Source organism: Schistocerca nitens, unplaced genomic scaffold (genome assembly GCF_023898315.1).
Source record: "Schistocerca nitens isolate TAMUIC-IGC-003100 unplaced genomic scaffold, iqSchNite1.1 HiC_scaffold_468, whole genome shotgun sequence".
NCBI classification, from domain to species: Eukaryota; Metazoa; Arthropoda; class Insecta; order Orthoptera; family Acrididae; genus Schistocerca; species Schistocerca nitens.
The window spans coordinates 7,532,573-7,550,641 of NW_026046001.1; the positions used below are offsets into that span (position 1 = coordinate 7,532,573).

Below are 18,069 nucleotides of genomic sequence, written 5' to 3' on the forward strand. Positions count from 1 at the left end.
GGCTGCGCAGAAACGGCTGCGCAGAAACGGCTGCGCATGAACGGCTGCGCAGGAACGGCTGCGCAGGAACGGCTGCGCAGGAACGGCTGCGCAGGAACGGCTGCGCAGGAACGGCTGCGCAGGAACGGCTGCGCAGGAACGGCTGCGCAGGAACGGCTGCGCAGGAACGGCTTGCGCAGGAACGGCTGCGCAGGAACGGCTGCGCAGGAACGGCTGCGCAAGTAACGGCTGCGCAGTAACGGCTGCGCAGGAACGGCTGCGCAGGAACGGCTGCGCAGGAACGGCTGCGCAGGAACGGCTGCGCAGGAACGGCCTGCGCAGAAGCGGCTGCGCAGAAGCGGCTGCGCAGAAGCGGCTGCGCAGAAGCGGCTGCGCAGAAGCGGCTGCGCAGAAGCGGCTGCGCAGAAGCGGCTGCGCAGAAGCGGCTGCGCAGAAGCGGCTGCACAGAAGCGGCTGCGCAGAAGCGGCTGCGCAGAAGCGGCTGCGCAGAAGCGGCTGCGCAGAAGCGGCTGCGCAGAAACGGCTGCGCAGAAACGGCTGCGCAGAAACGGCTGCGCAGAAACGGCTGCGCAGAAACGGCTAGGCAGAAACGGCTGCGCAGAAACGGCTGCGCAGAAACGGCTGCGCAGAAACGGCTGCGCAGAAACGGCTGCGCAGAAACGGCTGCGCAGAAACGGCTGCGCAGAAACGGCTAGGCAGAAACGGCTGCGCAGAAACGGCTGCGCAGAAACGGCTGCGCAGAAACGGCTGCGCAGAAACGGCTGCGCAGAAACGGCTGCGCAGAAACGGCTGCGCAGAAACGGCTGCGCAGAAACGGCTGCGCAGGAACGGCTGCGCAGGAACGGCTGCGCAGGAACGGCTGCGCAGAAACGGCTGCGCAGGAACGGCTGCGCAGTAACGGCTGCGCAGGAACGGCTGCGCAGGAACGGCTGCGCAGGAACGGCTGCGCAGAAACAGCTGCGCAGGAACAGCTGCGCAGGAACAGCTGCGCAGGAACAGCTGCGCAGGAACTGCTGCGCAGGAACTGCTGCGCAGGAACGGCTGCGCAGGAACGGCTGCGCAGGAACGGCTGCGCAGGAACGGCTGCGCAGGAACGGCTGCGCAGGAACGGCTGCGCAGGAACGGCTGCGCAGGAACGGCTGCGCAGGAACGGCTGCGCAGGAACGGCTGCGCAGGAACGGCTGCGCAGGAACGGCTGCGCAGGAACGGCTGCGCAGGAACGGCTGCGCAGAAACGGCTGCGCAGAAACGGCTGCGCAGTAACGGCTGCGCAGGAACGGCTGCGCAGGAACGGCTGCGCAGGAACGGCTGCGCAGGAACGGCTGCGCAGGAACGGCTGCGCAGGAACGGCTGCGCAGGAACGGCTGCGCAGGAACGGCTGCGCAGCAACGGCTGCGCAGCAACGGCTGCGCAGGAACGGCTGCGCAGGAACGGCTGCGCAGGAACGGCTGCGCAGGAACGGCTGCGCAGGAACGGCTGCGCAGGAACGGCTGCGCAGGAACGGCTGCGCAGGAACGGCTGCGCAGGAACGGCTGCGCAGGAACGGCTGCGCAGGAACGGCTGCGCAGAAACGGCTGCGCAGAAACGGCTGCGCAGAAACGGCTGCGCAGTAACGGCTGCGCAGGAACGGCTGCGCAGAAACGGCTGCGCAGGAACGGCTGCGCAGGAACGGCTGCGCAGGAACGGCTGCGCAGGAACGGCTGCGCAGGAACGGCTGCGCAGCAACGGCTGCGCAGGAACGGCTGCGCAGGAACGGCTGCGCAGAAACGGCTGCGCAGAAACGGCTGCGCAGAAACGTCTGCGCAGAAGCGTCTGCGCAGAAGCGTCTGCGCAGAAGCGTCTGCGCAGAAGCGTCTGCGCAGAAGCGTCTGCGCAGAAGCGTCTGCGCAGAAGCGTCTGCGCAGAAGCGGCTGCGCAGAAGCGGCTGCGCAGAAGCGGCTGCGCAGAAGCGGCTGCGCAGAAGCGGCTGCGCAGAAGCGGCTGCGCAGAAGCGGCTGCGCAGAAACGGCTGCGCAGAAACGGCTGCGCACAAACGGCTGCGCACAAACGGCTGCGCACAAACGGCTGCGCACAAACGGCTGCGCACAAACGGCTGCGCACAAACGGCTGCGCACAAACGGCGGCGCAGAAACGGCTGCGCAGGAACGGCTGCGCAGGAACGGCTGCGCAGGAACGGCTGCGCATGAACGGCTGCGCCGAAACGGCTGCGCCGAAACGGCTGCGCCGAAACGGCTTCGCCGAAACAGCTGCGCCGAAACAGCTGCGCCGAAACAGCTGCGCCGAAACAGCTGCGCAGAAACAGCTGCGCCGAAACAGTTGCGCCTAAACAGCTGCGCAGAAACAGCTAGGCAGAAACGGCTGCGCAGAAGCGGCTGCGCAGAAGCGGCTGCGCAGAAGCGGCTGCGCAGAAGCGGCTGCGCAGAAGCGGCTGCGCAGAAGCGGCTGCGCAGAAGCGGCTGCGCAGAAGCGGCTGCGCAGGAACGGCTGCGCAGGAACGGCTGCGCAGGAACGGCTGCGCAGGAACGGCTGCGCAGGAACGGCTGCGCAGGAACGGCTGCGCAGGAACGGCTGCGCAGGAACGGCTGCGCAGGAACGGCTGCGCAGGAACGGCTGCGCAGCAACGGCTGCGCAGCAACGGCTGCGCAGCAACGGCTGCGCAGCAACGGCTGCGCAGCAACGGCTGCGCAGCAACGGCTGCGCAGCAACGGCTGCGCAGGAACGGCTGCGCAGGAACGGCTGCGCAGGAACGGCTGCGCAGGAACGGCTGCGCAGGAACGGCTGCGCAGTAACGGCTGCGCAGTAACGGCTGCGCAGTAACGGCTGCGCAGGAACGGCTGCGCAGGAACGGCTGCGCAGGAACGGCTGCGCAGGAACGGCTGCGCAGAAGCGGCTGCGCAGAAGCGGCTGCGCAGAAGCGGCTGCGCAGAAACGGCTGCGCAGAAACGGCTGCGCAGAAGCGGCTGCGCAGAAGCGGCTGCGCAGAAGCGGCTGCGCAGCAGCGGCTGCGCAGCAGCGGCTGCGCAGAAGCGGCTGCGCAGAAGCGGCTGCGCAGAAGCTGCTGCGCAGAAGCTGCTGCGCAGAAGCGGCTGCGCAGAAGCGGCTGCGCAGAAGCGGCTGCGCAGAAGCGGCTGCGCAGAAGCGGCTGCGCAGAAGCGGCTGCGCAGAAGCGGCTGCGCAGAAGCGGCTGCGCAGAAGCGGCTGCGCAGAAGCGGCTGCGCAGAAGCGGCTGCGCAGAAGCGGCTGCGCAGAAGCGGCTGCGCAGAAGCGGCTGCGCAGAAGCGGCTGCGCAGAAGCGGCTGCGCAGAAGCGGCTGCGCAGAAGCGGCTGCGCAGAAGCGGCTGCGCAGAAGCGGCTGCGCAGAAGCGGCTGCGCAGAAGCGGCTGCGCAGAAGCGGCTGCGCCGAAACGGCTGCGCCGAAACGGCTGCGCCGAAACGGCTGCGCAGAAACGGCTGCGCCGAAACGGCTGCGCCGAAACGGCTGCGCAGAAACGGCTGCGCAGAAACGGCTGCGCAGAAACAGCTGCGCAGAAACAGCTGCGCAGAAACAGCTGCGCAGAAACAGCTGCGCAGAAACAGCTGCGCAGAAGCAGCTGCGCAGAAGCAGCTGCGCAGAAGCAGCTGCGCAGAAGCAGCTGCGCAGAAGCAGCTGCCCAGAAACAGCTAGGCAGAAACGGCTGCGCAGAAGCGGCTGCGCAGAAGCGGCTGCGCAGAAGCGGCTGCGCAGAAGCGGCTGCGCAGAAGCGGCTGCGCAGAAGCGGCTGCGCAGAAGCGGCTGCGCAGAAGCGGCTGCGCAGGAACGGCTGCGCAGGAACGGCTGCGCAGGAACGGCTGCGCAGGAACGGCTGCGCAGGAACGGCTGCGCAGGAACGGCTGCGCAGGAACGGCTGCGCAGAAACGGCTGCGCAGAAACGGCTGCGCAGAAGCGGCTGCGCAGAAACGGCTGCGCAGAAGCGGCTGCGCAGAAGCGGCTGCGCAGAAGCGGCTGCGCAGAAGCGGCTGCGCAGAAGCGGCTGCGCAGAAGCGGCTGCGCAGAAGCGGCTGCGCAGAAGCGGCTGCGCAGAAGCGGCTGCGCAGAAGCGGCTGCGCAGAAGCGGCTGCGCAGAAGCGGCTGCGCAGAAGCGGCTGCGCAGAAGCGGCTGCGCAGAAGCGGCTGCGCAGAAGCGGCTGCGCAGAAGCGGCTGCGCAGAAGCGGCTGCGCAGAAGCGGCTGCGCAGAAGCGGCTGCGCAGAAGCGGCTGCGCAGAAGCGGCTGCGCAGAAGCGGCTGCGCAGAAGCGGCTGCGCAGAAGCGGCTGCGCAGAAGCGGCTGCGCAGAAGCGGCTGCGCAGAAGCGGCTGCGCAGAAGCGGCTGCGCAGAAGCGGCTGCGCAGAAACGGCTGCGCAGAAACGGCTGCGCAGAAACGTCTGCGCCGAAACGGCAGCGCCGAAACGGCTGCGACGAAACGGCTGCGCCGAAACGGCTGCGCCGAAACGGCTGCGCCGAAACGGCTGCGGCGAAACGGCTGCGCAGGAACAGCTGCGCAGAAACAGCTGCGCAGAAACAGCTAGGCAGAAACAGCTGCGCAGAAACAGCTGCGCAGAAACAGCTGCGCAGAAACAGCTGCGCAGAAGCAGCTGCGCAGAAGCAGCTGCGCAGAAGCAGCTGCGCAGAAGCAGCTGCGCAGAAGCAGTTGCGCAGAAGCAGCTGCGCAGGAACAGCTGCGCAGAAGCAGCTGCGCAGAAGCAGCGCAGGAACAGCTGCGCAGGAACAGCTGCGCAGAAGCGGCTGCGCAGGAACGGCTGCGCAGGAACGGCTGCGCAGGAACGGCTGCGCAGGAACGGCTGCGCAGGAACGGCTGCGCATGAACGGCTGCGCAGGAACGGCTGCGCAGGAACGGCTGCGCCGAAACGGCTGCGCCGAAACGGCTGCGCCGAAACGGCTGCGCCGAAACGGCTGCGCAGAAACGGCTGCGCCGAAACGGCTGCGCCGAAACGGCTGCGCCGAAACGGCTGACCCGAAACGGCTGCGCAGAAACGGCTGCGCCGAAACGGCTGCGCCGAAACGGCTGCGCCGAAACGGCTGCGCCGAAACGGCTGCGCCGAAACAGCTGCGCAGAAACAGCTGCGCAGAAACAGCTGCGCAGAAACAGCTGCGCAGAAACAGCTGCGCAGAAGCAGCTGCGCAGAAGCAGCTGCGCAGAAGCAGCTGCGCAGAAGCAGCTGCGCAGAAGCAGCTGCGCAGAAGCAGCTGCGCAGAAGCAGCTGCCCAGAAACAGCTAGGCAGAAACGGCTGCGCAGAAGCGGCTGCGCAGAAGCGGCTGCGCAGAAGCGGCTGCGCAGAAGCGGCTGCGCAGAAGCGGCTGCGCAGAAGCGGCTGCCCAGAAGCGGCTGCGCAGAAGCGGCTGCGCAGAAGCGGCTGCGCAGAAGCGGCTGCGCAGAAGCGGCTGCGCAGAAGCGGCTGCGCAGAAGCGGCTGCGCAGAAGCGGCTGCGCAGGAACGGCTGCGCAGGAACGGCTGCGCAGGAACGGCTGCGCAGGAACGGCTGCGCAGGAACGGCTGCGCAGGAACGGCTGCGCAGGAACGGCTGCGCAGGAACGGCTGCGCAGAAGCGGCTGCGCAGAAGCGGCTGCGCAGAAGCGGCTGCGCAGAAGCGGCTGCGCAGAAGCGGCTGCGCAGAAGCGGCTGCGCAGAAGCGGCTGCGCAGAAGCGGCTGCGCAGAAGCGGCTGCGCAGAAGCGGCTGCGCAGAAGCGGCTGCGCAGAAACGGCTGCGCCGAAACGGCTGCGCCGAAACGGCTGCGCCGAAACGGCTGCGCAGAAACGGCTGCGCCGAAACGGCTGCGCCGAAACGGCTGCGCCGAAACGGCTGCGCAGGAACGGCTGCGCAGAAACGGCTGCGCAGAAACAGCTGCGCAGAAACAGCTAGGCAGAAACAGCTGCGCAGAAACAGCTGCGCAGAAACAGCTGCGCAGAAGCAGCTGCGCAGAAGCAGCTGCGCAGAAGCAGCTGCGCAGAAGCAGCTGCGCAGAAGCAGCTGCGCAGAAGCAGCTGCGCAGAAGCAGCTGCGCAGAAGCAGCTGCCCAGAAACAGCTAGGCAGAAACGGCTGCGCAGAAGCGGCTGCGCAGAAGCGGCTGCGCAGAAGCGGCTGCGCAGAAACGGCTGCGCAGAAGCGGCTGCGCAGAAGCGGCTGCGCAGAAACGGCTGCGCAGAAGCGGCTGCGCAGAAGCGGCTGCGCAGAAGCGGCTGCGCAGAAGCGGCTGCGCAGGAACGGCTGCGCAGGAACGGCTGCGCAGGAACGGCTGCGCAGGAACGGCTGCGCAGGAACGGCTGCGCAGGAACGGCTGCGCAGGAACGGCTGCGCAGGAACGGCTGCGCAGGAACGGCTGCGCAGCAACGGCTGCGCAGCAACGGCTGCGCAGGAACGGCTGCGCAGGAACGGCTGCGCAGGAACGGCTGCGCAGGAACGGCTGCGCAGGAACGGCTGCGCAGAAACGGCTGCGCTGTAACGGCTGCGCAGTAACGGCTGCGCAGGAACGGCTGCGCAGAATCGGCTGCGCAGGAACGGCTGCGCAGGAACGGCTGCGCAGAAACGGCTGCGCAGAAACGGCTGCGCAGAAACGGCTGCGCAGAAACGGCTGCGCAGAAGCGGCTGCGCAGAAGCGGCTGCGCAGAACCGGCTGCGCAGAAGCGGCTGCGCAGAAGCGGCTGCGCAGAAGCGGCTGCGCAGAAGCGGCTGCGCAGAAGCGGCTGCGCAGAAGCGGCTGCGCAGAAGCGGCTGCGCAGAAGCGGCTGCGCAGAAGCGGCTGCGCAGAAGCGGCTGCGCAGAAGCGGCTGCGCAGAAGCGGCTGCGCAGAAGCGGCTGCGCAGAAGCGGCTGCGCAGAAGCGGCTGCGCAGAAGCGGCTGCGCAGAAGCGGCTGCGCAGAAGCGGCTGCGCAGAAGCGGCTGCGCAGAAGCGGCTGCGCAGAAGAGGCTGCGCAGAAGCGGCTGCGCAGAAGCGGCTGCGCAGAAGCGGCTGCGCAGAAGCGGCTGCGCAGAAGCGGCTGCGCAGAAGCGGCTGCGCAGAAGCGGCTGCGCAGAAGCGGCTGCGCAGAAGCGGCTGCGCAGAAGCGGCTGCGCAGAAGCGGCTGCGCAGAAGCGGCTGCCCAGAAACAGCTAGGCAGAAAAGGCTGCGCAGAAGCGGCTGCGCAGAAGCGGCTGCGCAGAAGCGGCTGCGCAGAAACGGCTGCGCAGAAGCGGCTGCGCAGAAGCGGCTGCGCAGAAGCGGCTGCGCAGAAGCGGCTGCGCTGAAGCGGCTGCGCAGAAGCGGCTGCGCAGAAGCGGCTGCGCAGAAACGGCTGCGCAGAAGCGGCTGCGCAGAAGCGGCTGCGCAGAAGCGGCTGCGCAGAAGCGGCTGCGCAGGAACGGCTGCGCAGGAACGGCTGCGCAGGAACGGCTGCGCAGGAACGGCTGCGCAGGAACGGCTGCGCAGGAACGGCTGCGCAGGAACGGCTGCGCAGGAACGGCTGCGCAGGAACGGCTGCGCAGGAACGGCTGCGCAGGAACGGCTGCGCAGGAACGGCTGCGCAGGAACGGCTGCGCAGGAACGGCTGCGCAGGAACGGCTGCGCAGGAACGGCTGCGCAGGAACGGCTGCGCAGGAACGGCTGCGCAGGAACGGCTGCGCAGGAACGGCTGCGCAGAAGCGGCTGCGCAGAAGCGGCTGCGCAGAAGCGGCTGCGCAGAAGCGGCTGCGCAGAAGCGGCTGCGCAGAAGCGGCTGCGCAGAAGCGGCTGCGCAGAAGCGGCTGCGCAGAAGCGGCTGCGCAGAAGCGGCTGCGCAGAAGCGGCTGCGCAGAAGCGGCTGCGCAGAAGCGGCTGCGCAGAAGCGGCTGCGCAGAAGCGGCTGCGCAGAAGCGGCTGCGCAGAAGCGGCTGCGCAGAAGCGGCTGCGCAGAAGCGGCTGCGCAGAAGCGGCTGCGCAGAAGCGGCTGCGCAGAAGCGGCTGCGCAGAAGCGGCTGCGCAGAAGCGGCTGCGCAGAAGCGGCTGCGCAGAAGCGGCTGCGCAGAAGCGGCTGCGCAGAAGCGGCTGCGCAGAAGCAGCTGCCCAGAAACAGCTAGGCAGAAACAGCTGCGCAGAAGCGGCTGCGCAGAAGCGGCTGCGCAGAAGCGGCTGCGCAGAAACGGCTGCGCAGAAGCGGCTGCGCAGAAGCGGCTGCGCAGAAGCGGCTGCGCAGAAGCGGCTGCGCAGAAGCGGCTGCGCAGAAGCGGCTGCGCAGAAGCGGCTGCGCAGAAGCGGCTGCGCAGAAACGGCTGCGCAGAAACGTCTGCGCCGAAACGGCTGCGACGAAACGGCTGCGCCGAAACGGCTGCGCCGAAACGGCTGCGCCGAAACGGCTGCGCCGAAACGGCTGCGCAGGAACAGCTGCGCAGAAACAGCTGCGCAGAAACAGCTAGGCAGAAACAACTGCGCAGAAACAGCTGCGCAGAAACAGCTGCGCAGAAACAGCTGCGCAGAAGCAGCTGCGCAGAAGCAGCTGCGCAGAAGCAGCTGCGCAGAAGCAGCTGCGCAGAAGCAGCTGCGCAGCAGCAGCTGCGCAGGAACAGCTGCGCAGGAACAGCTGCGCAGAAGCAGCTGCGCAGAAGCAGCGCAGGAACAGATGCGCAGGAACGGCTGCGCAGGAACGGCTGCGCAGGAACGGCTGCGCAGGAACGGCTGCGCAGGAACGGCTGCGCAGGAACGGCTGCGCAGAAACGGCTGCGCAGAAACGGCTGCGCCGAAACGGCTGCGCCGAAACGGCTGCGCAGAAACGGCTGCGCCGAAACGGCTGCGCAGAAACGGCTGCGCCGAAACGGCTGCGCCGAAACGGCTGCGCCGAAACGGCTGCGCCGAAACGGCTGCGCAGGAACGGCTGCGCAGAAGCAGCTGCGCAGAAGCAGCTGCGCAGAAGCAGCTGCGCAGAAGCAGCTGCGCAGAAGCAGCTGCGCAGAAGCAGCTGCGCAGAAGCAGCTGCCCAGAAACAGCTAGGCAGAAACGGCTGCGCAGAAGCGGCTGCGCAGAAGCGGCTGCGCAGAAGCGGCTGCGCAGAAGCGGCTGCGCAGAAGCGGCTGCGCAGAAGCGGCTGCGCTGAAGCGGCTGCGCAGAAGCGGCTGCGCAGGAACGGCTGCGCAGGAACGGCTGCGCAGGAACGGCTGCGCAGGAACGGCTGCGCAGGAACGGCTGCGCAGGAACGGCTGCGCAGGAACGGCTGCGCAGGAACGGCTGCGCAGGAACGGCTGCGCAGGAACGGCTGCGCAGGAACGGCTGCGCAGGAACGGCTGCGCAGCAACGGCTGCGCAGGAACGGCTGCGCAGGAACGGCTGCGCAGGAACGGCTGCGCAGGAACGGCTGCGCAGGAACGGCTGCGCAGAAACGGCTGCGCAGAAACGGCTGCGCAGTAACGGCTGCGCAGTAACGGTTGCGCAGAATCGGCTGCGCAGGAACGGCTGCGCAGGAACGGCTGCGCAGGAACGGCTGCGCAGAAACGGCTGCGCAGAAACGGCTGCGCAGAAACGGCTGCGCAGAAGCGGCTGCGCAGAAGCGGCTGCGCAGAAGCGGCTGCGCAGAAGCGGCTGCGCAGAAGCGGCTGCGCAGAAGCGGCTGCGCAGAAGCGGCTGCGCAGAAACGGCTGCGCAGAAGCGGCTGCGCAGAAGCGGCTGCGCAGAAGCGGCTGCGCAGAAGCGGCTGCGCAGAAGCGGCTGCGCAGAAGCGGCTGCGCAGAAGCGGCTGCGCAGAAGCGGCTGCGCAGAAGCGGCTGCGCAGAAGCGGCTGCGCAGAAGCGGCTGCGCAGAAGCGGCTGCGCAGAAGCGGCTGCGCAGAAGCGGCTGCGCAGAAGCGGCTGCGCAGAAGCGGCTGCGCAGAAGCGGCTGCGCAGAAGCGGCTGCGCAGAAGCGGCTGCGCAGAAGCGGCTGCGCAGAAGCGGCTGCGCAGAAGCGGCTGCGCAGAAGCGGCTGCGCAGAAGCGGCTGCGCTGAAGCGGCTGCGCAGAAGCGGCTGCGCAGAAGCGGCTGCGCAGAAACGGCTGCGCAGAAACGGCTGCGCAGAAACGTCTGCGCCGAAACGGCTGCGCCGAAACGGCTGCGACGAAACGGCTGCGCCGAAACGGCTTCGCCGAAACGGCTGCGCCGAAACGGCTGCGCCGAAACGGCTGCGCAGGAACAGCTGCGCAGGAACAGCTGCGCAGAAACAGCTGCGCAGAAACAGCTAGGCAGAAACAGCTGCGCAGAAACAGCTGCGCAGAAGCGGCTGCGCAGAAGCGGCTGCGCAGAAGCGGCTGCGCAGAAGCGGCTGCGCAGAAGCGGCTGCGCAGGAACGGCTGCGCAGGAACGGCTGCGCAGGAACGGCTGCGCAGGAACGGCTGCGCAGAAGCGGCTGCGCAGAAACGGCTGCGCAGAAGCGGCTGCGCAGAAGCGGCTGCTCAGAAGCGGCTGCGCAGAAGCGGCTGCGCAGAAGCGGCTGCGCAGAAGCGGCTGCGCAGAAGCGGCTGCGCAGAAGCGGCTGCGCAGAAGCGGCTGCGCAGAAGCGGCTGCGCAGAAGCGGCTGCGCAGAAGCGGCTGCGCAGAAGCGGCTGCGCAGAAGCGGCTGCGCAGAAGCGGCTGCGCAGAAGCGGCTGCGCAGAAGCGGCTGCGCAGAAGCGGCTGCGCAGAAGCGGCTGCGCAGAAGCGGCTGCGCAGAAGCGGCTGCGCAGAAGCGGCTGCGCAGAAGCGGCTGCGCAGAAGCGGCTGCGCAGAAGCGGCTGCGCAGAAGCGGCTGCGCAGAAACGGCTGCGCAGAAACGGCTGCGCAGAAACGTCTGCGCCGAAACGGCTGCGCCGAAACGGCTGCGACGAAACGGCTGCGCCGAAACGGCTTCGCCGAAACGGCTGCGCCGAAACGGCTGCGCCGAAACGGCTGCGCAGGAACGGCTGCGCAGAAACGGCTGCGCAGAAACAGCTGCGCAGAAACAGCTAGGCAGAAACAGCTGCGCAGAAGCAGCTGCGCAGAAGCAGCTGCGCAGAAGCAGCTGCGCAGAAGCAGCTGCGCAGAAGCAGCTGCGCAGGAACGGCTGCGCAGGAACGGCTGCGCAGGAACGGCTGCGCAGAAGCGGCTGCGCAGAAGCGGCTGCGCAGAAGCGGCTGCGCAGAAGCGGCTGCGCAGAAGCGGCTGCGCAGAAGCGGCTGCGCAGAAGCGGCTGCGCAGAAGCGGCTGCGCAGAAGCGGCTGCGCAGAAGCGGCTGCGCAGGAACGGCTGCGCAGGAACGGCTGCGCAGGAACGGCTGCGCAGGAACGGCTGCGCAGGAACGGCTGCGCAGGAACGGCTGCGCAGGAACGGCTGCGCAGGAACGGCTGCGCAGGAACGGCTGCGCAGGAACGGCTGCGCAGGAACGGCTGCGCAGGAACGGCTGCGCAGGAACGGCTGCGCAGCAACGGCTGCGCAGGAACGGCTGCGCAGGAACGGCTGCGCAGGAACGGCTGCGCAGGAACGGCTGCGCAGAAACGTCTGAGCAGAAGCGGCTGCGCAGAAGCGGCTGCGCAGAAGCGGCTGCGCAGAAGCGGCTGCGCAGAAGCGTCTGCGCAGAAGCGTCTGCGCAGAAGCGTCTGCGCAGAAGCGTCTGCGCAGAAGCGTCTGCGCAGAAGCGGCTGCGCAGAAGCGGCTGCGCAGAAGCGGCTGCGCAGAAGCGGCTGCGCAGAAGCGGCTGCGCAGAAGCGGCTGCGCAGAAGCGGCTGCGCAGATGCGGCTGCGCAGAAGCGGCTGCGCAGAAGCGGCTGCGCAGAAGCGGCTGCGCAGAAGCGGCTGCGCAGAAGCGGCTGCGCAGAAGCGGCTGCGCAGAAGCGGCTGCGCAGAAGCGGCTGCGCAGAAGCGGCTGCGCAGAAGCGGCTGCGCAGAAGCGGCTGCGCAGAAGCGGCTGCGCAGAAGCGGCTGCGCAGAAGCGGCTGCGCAGAAGCGGCTGCGCAGAAGCGGCTGCGCAGAAGCGGCTGCGCAGAAACGGCTGCGCAGAAACGTCTGCGCCGAAACGGCTGCGCCGAAACGGCTGCGACGAAACGGCTGCGCCGAAACGGCTTCGCCGAAACGGCTGCGCCGAAACGGCTGCGCCGAAACGGCTGCGCAGGAACGGCTGCGCAGGAACGGCTGCGCAGAAACGGCTGCGCAGAAACAGCTAGGCAGAAACAGCTGCGCAGAAACAGCTGCACAGAAGCAGCTGCGCAGAAGCAGCTGCGCAGAAGCAGCTGCGCAGAAGCAGCTGCGCAGAAGCAGCTGCGCAGAAGCAGCTGCGCAGAAGCAGCTGCGCAGGAACGGCTGCGCAGGAACGGCTGCGCAGGAACGGCTGCGCAGAAACGGCTGCGCAGAAGCGGCTGCGCAGAAACGGCTGCGCAGAAGCGGCTGCGCAGAAGCGGCTGCGCAGAAGCGGCTGCGCAGAAGCGGCTGCGCAGAAGCGGCTGCGCAGAAGCGGCTGCGCAGAAGCGGCTGCGCAGGAACGGCTGCGCAGGAACGGCTGCGCAGGAACGGCTGCGCAGGGACGGCTGCGCAGGAACGGCTGCGCAGGAACGGCTGCGCAGGAACGGCTGCGCAGGAACGGCTGCGCAGGAACGGCTGCGCAGGAACGGCTGCGCAGAAGCGGCTGCGCAGAAGCGGCTGCGCAGAAGCGGCTGCGCAGAAGCGGCTGCGCAGAAGCGGCTGCGCAGAAGCGGCTGCGCAGAAGCGGCTGCGCAGAAGCGGCTGCGCAGAAGCGGCTGCGCAGAAGCGGCTGCGCAGAAGCGGCTGCGCAGAAGCGGCTGCGCAGAAGCGGCTGCGCAGAAGCGGCTGCGCAGAAGCGGCTGCGCAGAAGCGGCTGCGCAGAAGCGGCTGCGCAGAAGCGGCTGCGCAGAAACGGCTGCGCAGAAACGTCTGCGCCGAAACGGCTGCGCCGAAACGGCTGCGACGAAACGGCTGCGCCGAAACGGCTTCGTCGAAACGGCTGCGCCGAAACGGCTGCGCCGAAACGGCTGCGCAGGAACAGCTGCGCAGAAACAGCTGCGCAGAAACAGCTGCGCAGAAACAGCTAGGCAGAAACAGCTGCGCAGAAACAGCTGCGCAGAAACAGCTGCGCAGAAGCAGCTGCGCAGAAGCAGCTGCGCAGAAGCAGCTGCGCAGAAGCAGCTGCGCAGAAGCAGCTGCGCAGAAGCAGCTGCGCAGGAACGGCTGCGCAGGAACGGCTGCGCAGGAACGGCTGCGCAGAAACGGCTGCGCAGAAACGGCTGCGCAGAAGCGGCTGCGCAGAAACGGCTGCGCAGAAGCGGCTGCGCAGAAGCGGCTGCGCAGAAGCGGCTGCGCAGAAGCGGCTGCGCAGAAGCGGCTGCGCAGAAGCGGCTGCGCAGAAGCGGCTGCGCAGAAGCGGCTGCGCAGAAGCGGCTGCGCAGAAGCGGCTGCGCAGAAGCGGCTGCGCAGAAGCGGCTGCGCAGAAGCGGCTGCGCAGAAGCGGCTGCGCAGAAGCGGCTGCGCAGAAGCGGCTGCGCAGAAGCGGCTGCGCAGAAGCGGCTGCGCAGAAGCGGCTGCGCAGAAGCGGCTGCGCAGAAGCGGCTGCGCAGAAGCGGCTGCGCAGAAGCGGCTGCGCAGGAGCGGCTGCGCAGGAGCGGCTGCGCAGGAGCGGCTGCGCAGGAGCGGCTGCGCAGAAGCGGCTGCGCAGAAGCGGCTGCGCAGAAGCGGCTGCGCAGAAACGGCTGCGCAGAAACGGCTGCGCAGAAACGTCTGCGCCGAAACGGCTGCGCCGAAACGGCTGCGACGAAACGGCTGCGCCGAAACGGCTTCGCCGAAACGGCTGCGCCGAAACGGCTGCGCCGAAACGGCTGCGCAGGAACAGCTGCGCAGAAACAGCTGCGCAGAAACAGCTGCGCAGAAACAGCTAGGCAGAAACAGCTGCGCAGAAACAGCTGCGCAGAAGCAGCTGCGCAGAAGCAGCTGCGCAGAAGCAGCTGCGCAGAAGCAGCTGCGCAGAAGCAGCTGCGCAGAAGCAGCTGCGCAGGAACAGCTGCGCAGGAACAGCTGCGCAGGAACAGCTGCGCAGAAACAGCTGCGCAGAAGCCGCTGCGCAGAAGCGGCTGCGCAGAAGCGGCTGCGCAGAAGCGGCTGCGCAGAAGCGGCTGCGCAGAAGCGGCTGCGCAGAAGCGGCTGCGCAGAAGCGGCTGCGCAGGAACGGCTGCGCAGGAACGGCTGCGCAGGAACGGCTGCGCAGGAACGGCTGCGCAGGAACGGCTGCGCAGGAACGGCTGCGCAGGAACGGCTGCGCAGGAACGGCTGCGCAGGAACGGCTGCGCAGGAACGGCTGCGCAGCAACGGCTGCGCAGCAACGGCTGCGCAGGAACGGCTGCGCAGGAACGGCTGCGCAGGAACGGCTGCGCAGGAACGGCTGCGCAGGAACGTCTGAGCAGAAACGGCTGCGCAGAAGCGGCTGCGCAGAAGCGTCTGCGCAGAAGCGTCTGCGCAGAAGCGTCTGCGCAGAAGCGTCTGCGCAGAAGCGTCTGCGCAGAAGCGTCTGCGCAGAAGCGGCTGCGCAGAAGCGGCTGCGCAGAAGCGGCTGCGCACAAGCGGCTGCGCAGAAGCGGCTGCGCAGAAGCGGCTGCGCAGATGCGGCTGCGCAGAAGCGGCTGCGCAGAAGCGGCTGCGCAGAAGCGGCTGCGCAGAAGCGGCTGCGCAGAAGCGGCTGCGCAGAAGCGGCTGCGCAGAAGCGGCTGCGCAGAAGCGGCTGCGCAGAAGCGGCTGCGCAGAAGCGGCTGCGCAGAAGCGGCTGCGCAGAAGCGGCTGCGCAGAAGCGGCTGCGCAGAAGCGGCTGCGCAGAAGCGGCTGCGCAGAAGCGGCTGCGCAGAAACGGCTGCGCAGAAACGTCTGCGCCGAAACGGCTGCGCCGAAACGGCTGCGACGAAACGGCTGCGCCGAAACGGCTGCGCAGGAACAGCTGCGCAGAAACAGCTGCGCAGAAACAGCTGCGCAGAAACAGCTAGGCAGAAACAGCTGCGCAGAAACAGCTGCGCAGAAACAGCTGCGCAGAAGCAGCTGCGCAGAAGCAGCTGCGCAGAAGCAGCTGCGCAGAAGCAGCTGCGCAGAAGCAGCTGCGCAGGAACAGCTGCGCAGAAACAGCTGCGCAGAAACAGCTGCGCAGAAGCAGCTGCGCAGAAACGGCTGCGCAGAAGCGGCTGCGCAGAAGCGGCTGCGCAGAAGCGGCTGCGCAGAAGCGGCTGCGCAGAAGCGGCTGCGCAGAAGCGGCTGCGCAGGAACGGCTGCGCAGGAACGGCTGCGCAGGAACGGCTGCGCAGGAACGGCTGCGCAGGAACGGCTGCGCAGGAACGGCTGCGCAGGAACGGCTGCGCAGGAACGGCTGCGCAGAAACGGCTGCGCAGGAACGGCTGCGCAGGAACGGCTGCGCAGGAACGGCTGCGCAGGAACGGCTGCGCAGGAACGGCTGCGCAGGAACGGCTGCGCAGCAACGGCTGCGCAGCAACGGCTGCGCAGGAACGGCTGCGCAGGAACGGCTGCGCAGGAACGGCTGCGCAGGAACGGCTGCGCAGGAACGGCTGCGCAGAAACGTCTGAGCAGAAACGGCTGCGCAGAAGCGGCTGCGCAGAAGCGGCTGCGCAGAAGCGGCTGCGCAGAAGCGTCTGCGCAGAAGCGTCTGCGCAGGAGCGTCTGCGCAGGAGCGTCTGCGCAGGAGCGGCTGCGCAGGAGCGGCTGCGCAGGAGCGGCTGCGCAGATGCGGCTGCGCAGGAGCGGCTGCGCAGAAGCGGCTGCGCAGAAGCGGCTGCGCAGAAGCGGCTGCGCAGAAGCGGCTGCGCAGAAGCGGCTGCGCAGAAGCGGCTGCGCAGAAGCGGCTGCGCAGAAGCGGCTGCGCAGAAGCGGCTGCGCAGAAGCGGCTGCGCAGAAACGGCTGCTCAGAAACGGCTGCGCACAAACGCCTGCGCACAAACGGCTGCGCACAAACGGCTGCACACAAACGGCTGCGCACAAACGGCTGCGCACAAACGGCTGCGCACAAACGGCGGCGCACAAACGGCTGCGCAGGAACGGCTGCGCAGGAACGGCTGCGCAGGAACGGCTGCGCAGGAACGGCTGCGCAGGAACGGCTGCGCAGGAACGGCTGCGCATGAACAGCTGCGCCGAAACAGCTGCGCCGAAACAGCTGCGCCGAAACAGCTGCGCCGAAACAGCTGCGCCGAAACAGCTGCGCCGAAACAGCTGCGCCGAAACAGCTGCGCCGAAACAGCTGCGCAGAAACAGCTGCGCCGAAACAGCTGCGCCGAAACAGTTGCGCCTAAACAGTTGCGCCTAAACAGTTGCGCCTAAACAGCTGCGCAGAAACAGCTAGGCAGAAACGGCTGCGCAGAAGCGGCTGCGCAGAAGCGGCTGCGCAGAAGCGGCTGCGCAGAAACGTCTGCGCCGAAACGGCTGCGCCGAAACGGCTGCGACGAAACGGCTGCGCCGAAACGGCTGCGCCGAAACGGCTGCGCAGGAACAGCTGCGCAGAAACAGCTGCGCAGAAACAGCTGCGCAGAAACAGCTGCGCAGAAACAGCTGCGCAAAAACAGCTGCGCAGAAACAGCTGCGCAGAAGCAGCTGCGCAGAAGCAGCTGCGCAGAAGCAGCTGCGCAGAAGCAGCTGCACAGAAGCAGCTGCGCAGAAGCAGCTGCGCAGGAACAGCTGCGCAGGAACAGCTGCGCAGAAGCAGCTGCGCAGGAACAGCTGCGCAGAAGCGGCTGCGCAGAAGCGGCTGCGCAGGAAAGGCTGCGCAGGAACGGCTGCGCAGGAACGGCTGCGCAGGAACGGCTGCGCAGGAACGGCTGCGCAGGAACGGCTGCGCAGGAACGGCTGCGCAGGAACGGCTGCGCAGGAACGGCTGCGCAGCAACGGCTGCGCAGAAACGGCTGCGCAGAAACGGCTGCGCCGAAACGGCTGCGCCGAAACGGCTGCGCCGAAACGGCTGCGCCGAAACGGCTGCGCCGAAACGGCTGCGCCGAAACGGCTGCGCCGAAACAGCTGCGCCGAAACAGCTGCGCAGAAACAGCTGCCTCGAAACAGCTGCGCAGAAACAGCTGCGCCGAAACAGCTGCGCCGAAACAGCTGCGCAGAAACAGTTGCGCCTAAACGGCTGCGCCTAAACGGCTGCGCAGAAACGGCTAGGCAGAAACGGCTGCGCAGAAGCGGCTGCGCAGAAGCGGCTGCGCAGAAGCGGCTGCGCAGGAACGGCTGCGCAGGAACGGCTGCGCAGGAACGGCTGCGCAGGAACGGCTGCGCAGGAACGGCTGCGCAGGAACGGCTGCGCAGGAACGGCTGCGCAGAAGCGGCTGCGCAGAAGCGGCTGCGCAGAAGCGGCTGCGCAGAAGCGGCTGCGCAGAAGCGGCTGCGCAGAAGCGGCTGCGCAGAAGCGGCTGCGCAGAAGCGGCTGCGCAGAAGCGGCTGCGCAGAAGCGGCTGCGCAGAAGCGGCTGCGCAGAAGCGGCTGCGCAGAAGCGGCTGCGCAGAAGCGGCTGCGCAGAAGCGGCTGCGCAGAAGCGGCTGCGCAGAAGCGGCTGCGCAGAAGCGGCTGCGCAGAAGCGGCTGCGCAGAAGCGGCTGCGCAGAAGCGGCTGCGCAGAAGCGGCTGCGCAGAAGCGGCTGCGCAGAAGCGGCTGCGCAGAAGCGGCTGCGCAGAAGCGGCTGCGCAGAAGCGGCTGCGCAGAAGCGGCTGCGCAGAAGCGGCTGCGCTGAAGCGGCTGCGCTGAAGCGGCTGCGCTGAAGCGGCTGCGCAGAAGCGGCTGCGCAGAAGCGGCTGCGCAGAAGCGGCTGCGCAGAAGCGGCTGCGCAGAAGCGGCTGCGCAGAAACGGCTGCGCAGAAACGGCTGCGCAGAAACGGCTGCGCATGAACGGCTGCGCATGAACGGCTGCGCAGGAACGGCTGCGCAGGAACGGCTGCGCAGGAACGGCTGCGCAGGAACGGCTGCGCAGGAACGGCAGCGCAGGAACGGCTGCGCAGGAACGGCAGCGCAGGAACGGCTGCGCAGGAACGGCTGCGCAGGAACGGCTGCGCAGGAACGGCTGCGCAGTAACGGCTGCGCAGTAACGGCTGCGCAGGAACGGCTGCGCAGGAACGGCTGCGCAGGA

At 68.5% G+C, this 18,069-nt stretch overlaps 1 protein-coding gene across 1 annotated transcript; it reads left to right on the forward strand.

Moving 5' to 3' along the window:
• The first annotated feature begins 36 nt into the window (after nt 1-36).
• On the forward strand, nt 37-17,676 carry LOC126232320 (uncharacterized). The gene is made up of 10 exons (XM_049942600.1): nt 37-221; nt 279-2,314; nt 2,366-2,784; nt 2,828-4,864; nt 5,009-6,477; nt 6,605-8,669; nt 8,758-9,327; nt 9,430-11,463; nt 11,586-16,238; nt 16,318-17,676. Exons 1-10 carry the CDS (start codon nt 37-39, stop codon nt 17,674-17,676), a joined length of 16,827 nt encoding a protein of 5,608 aa, XP_049798557.1.
• Nucleotides 17,677-18,069: the final 393 nt, after the last annotated feature.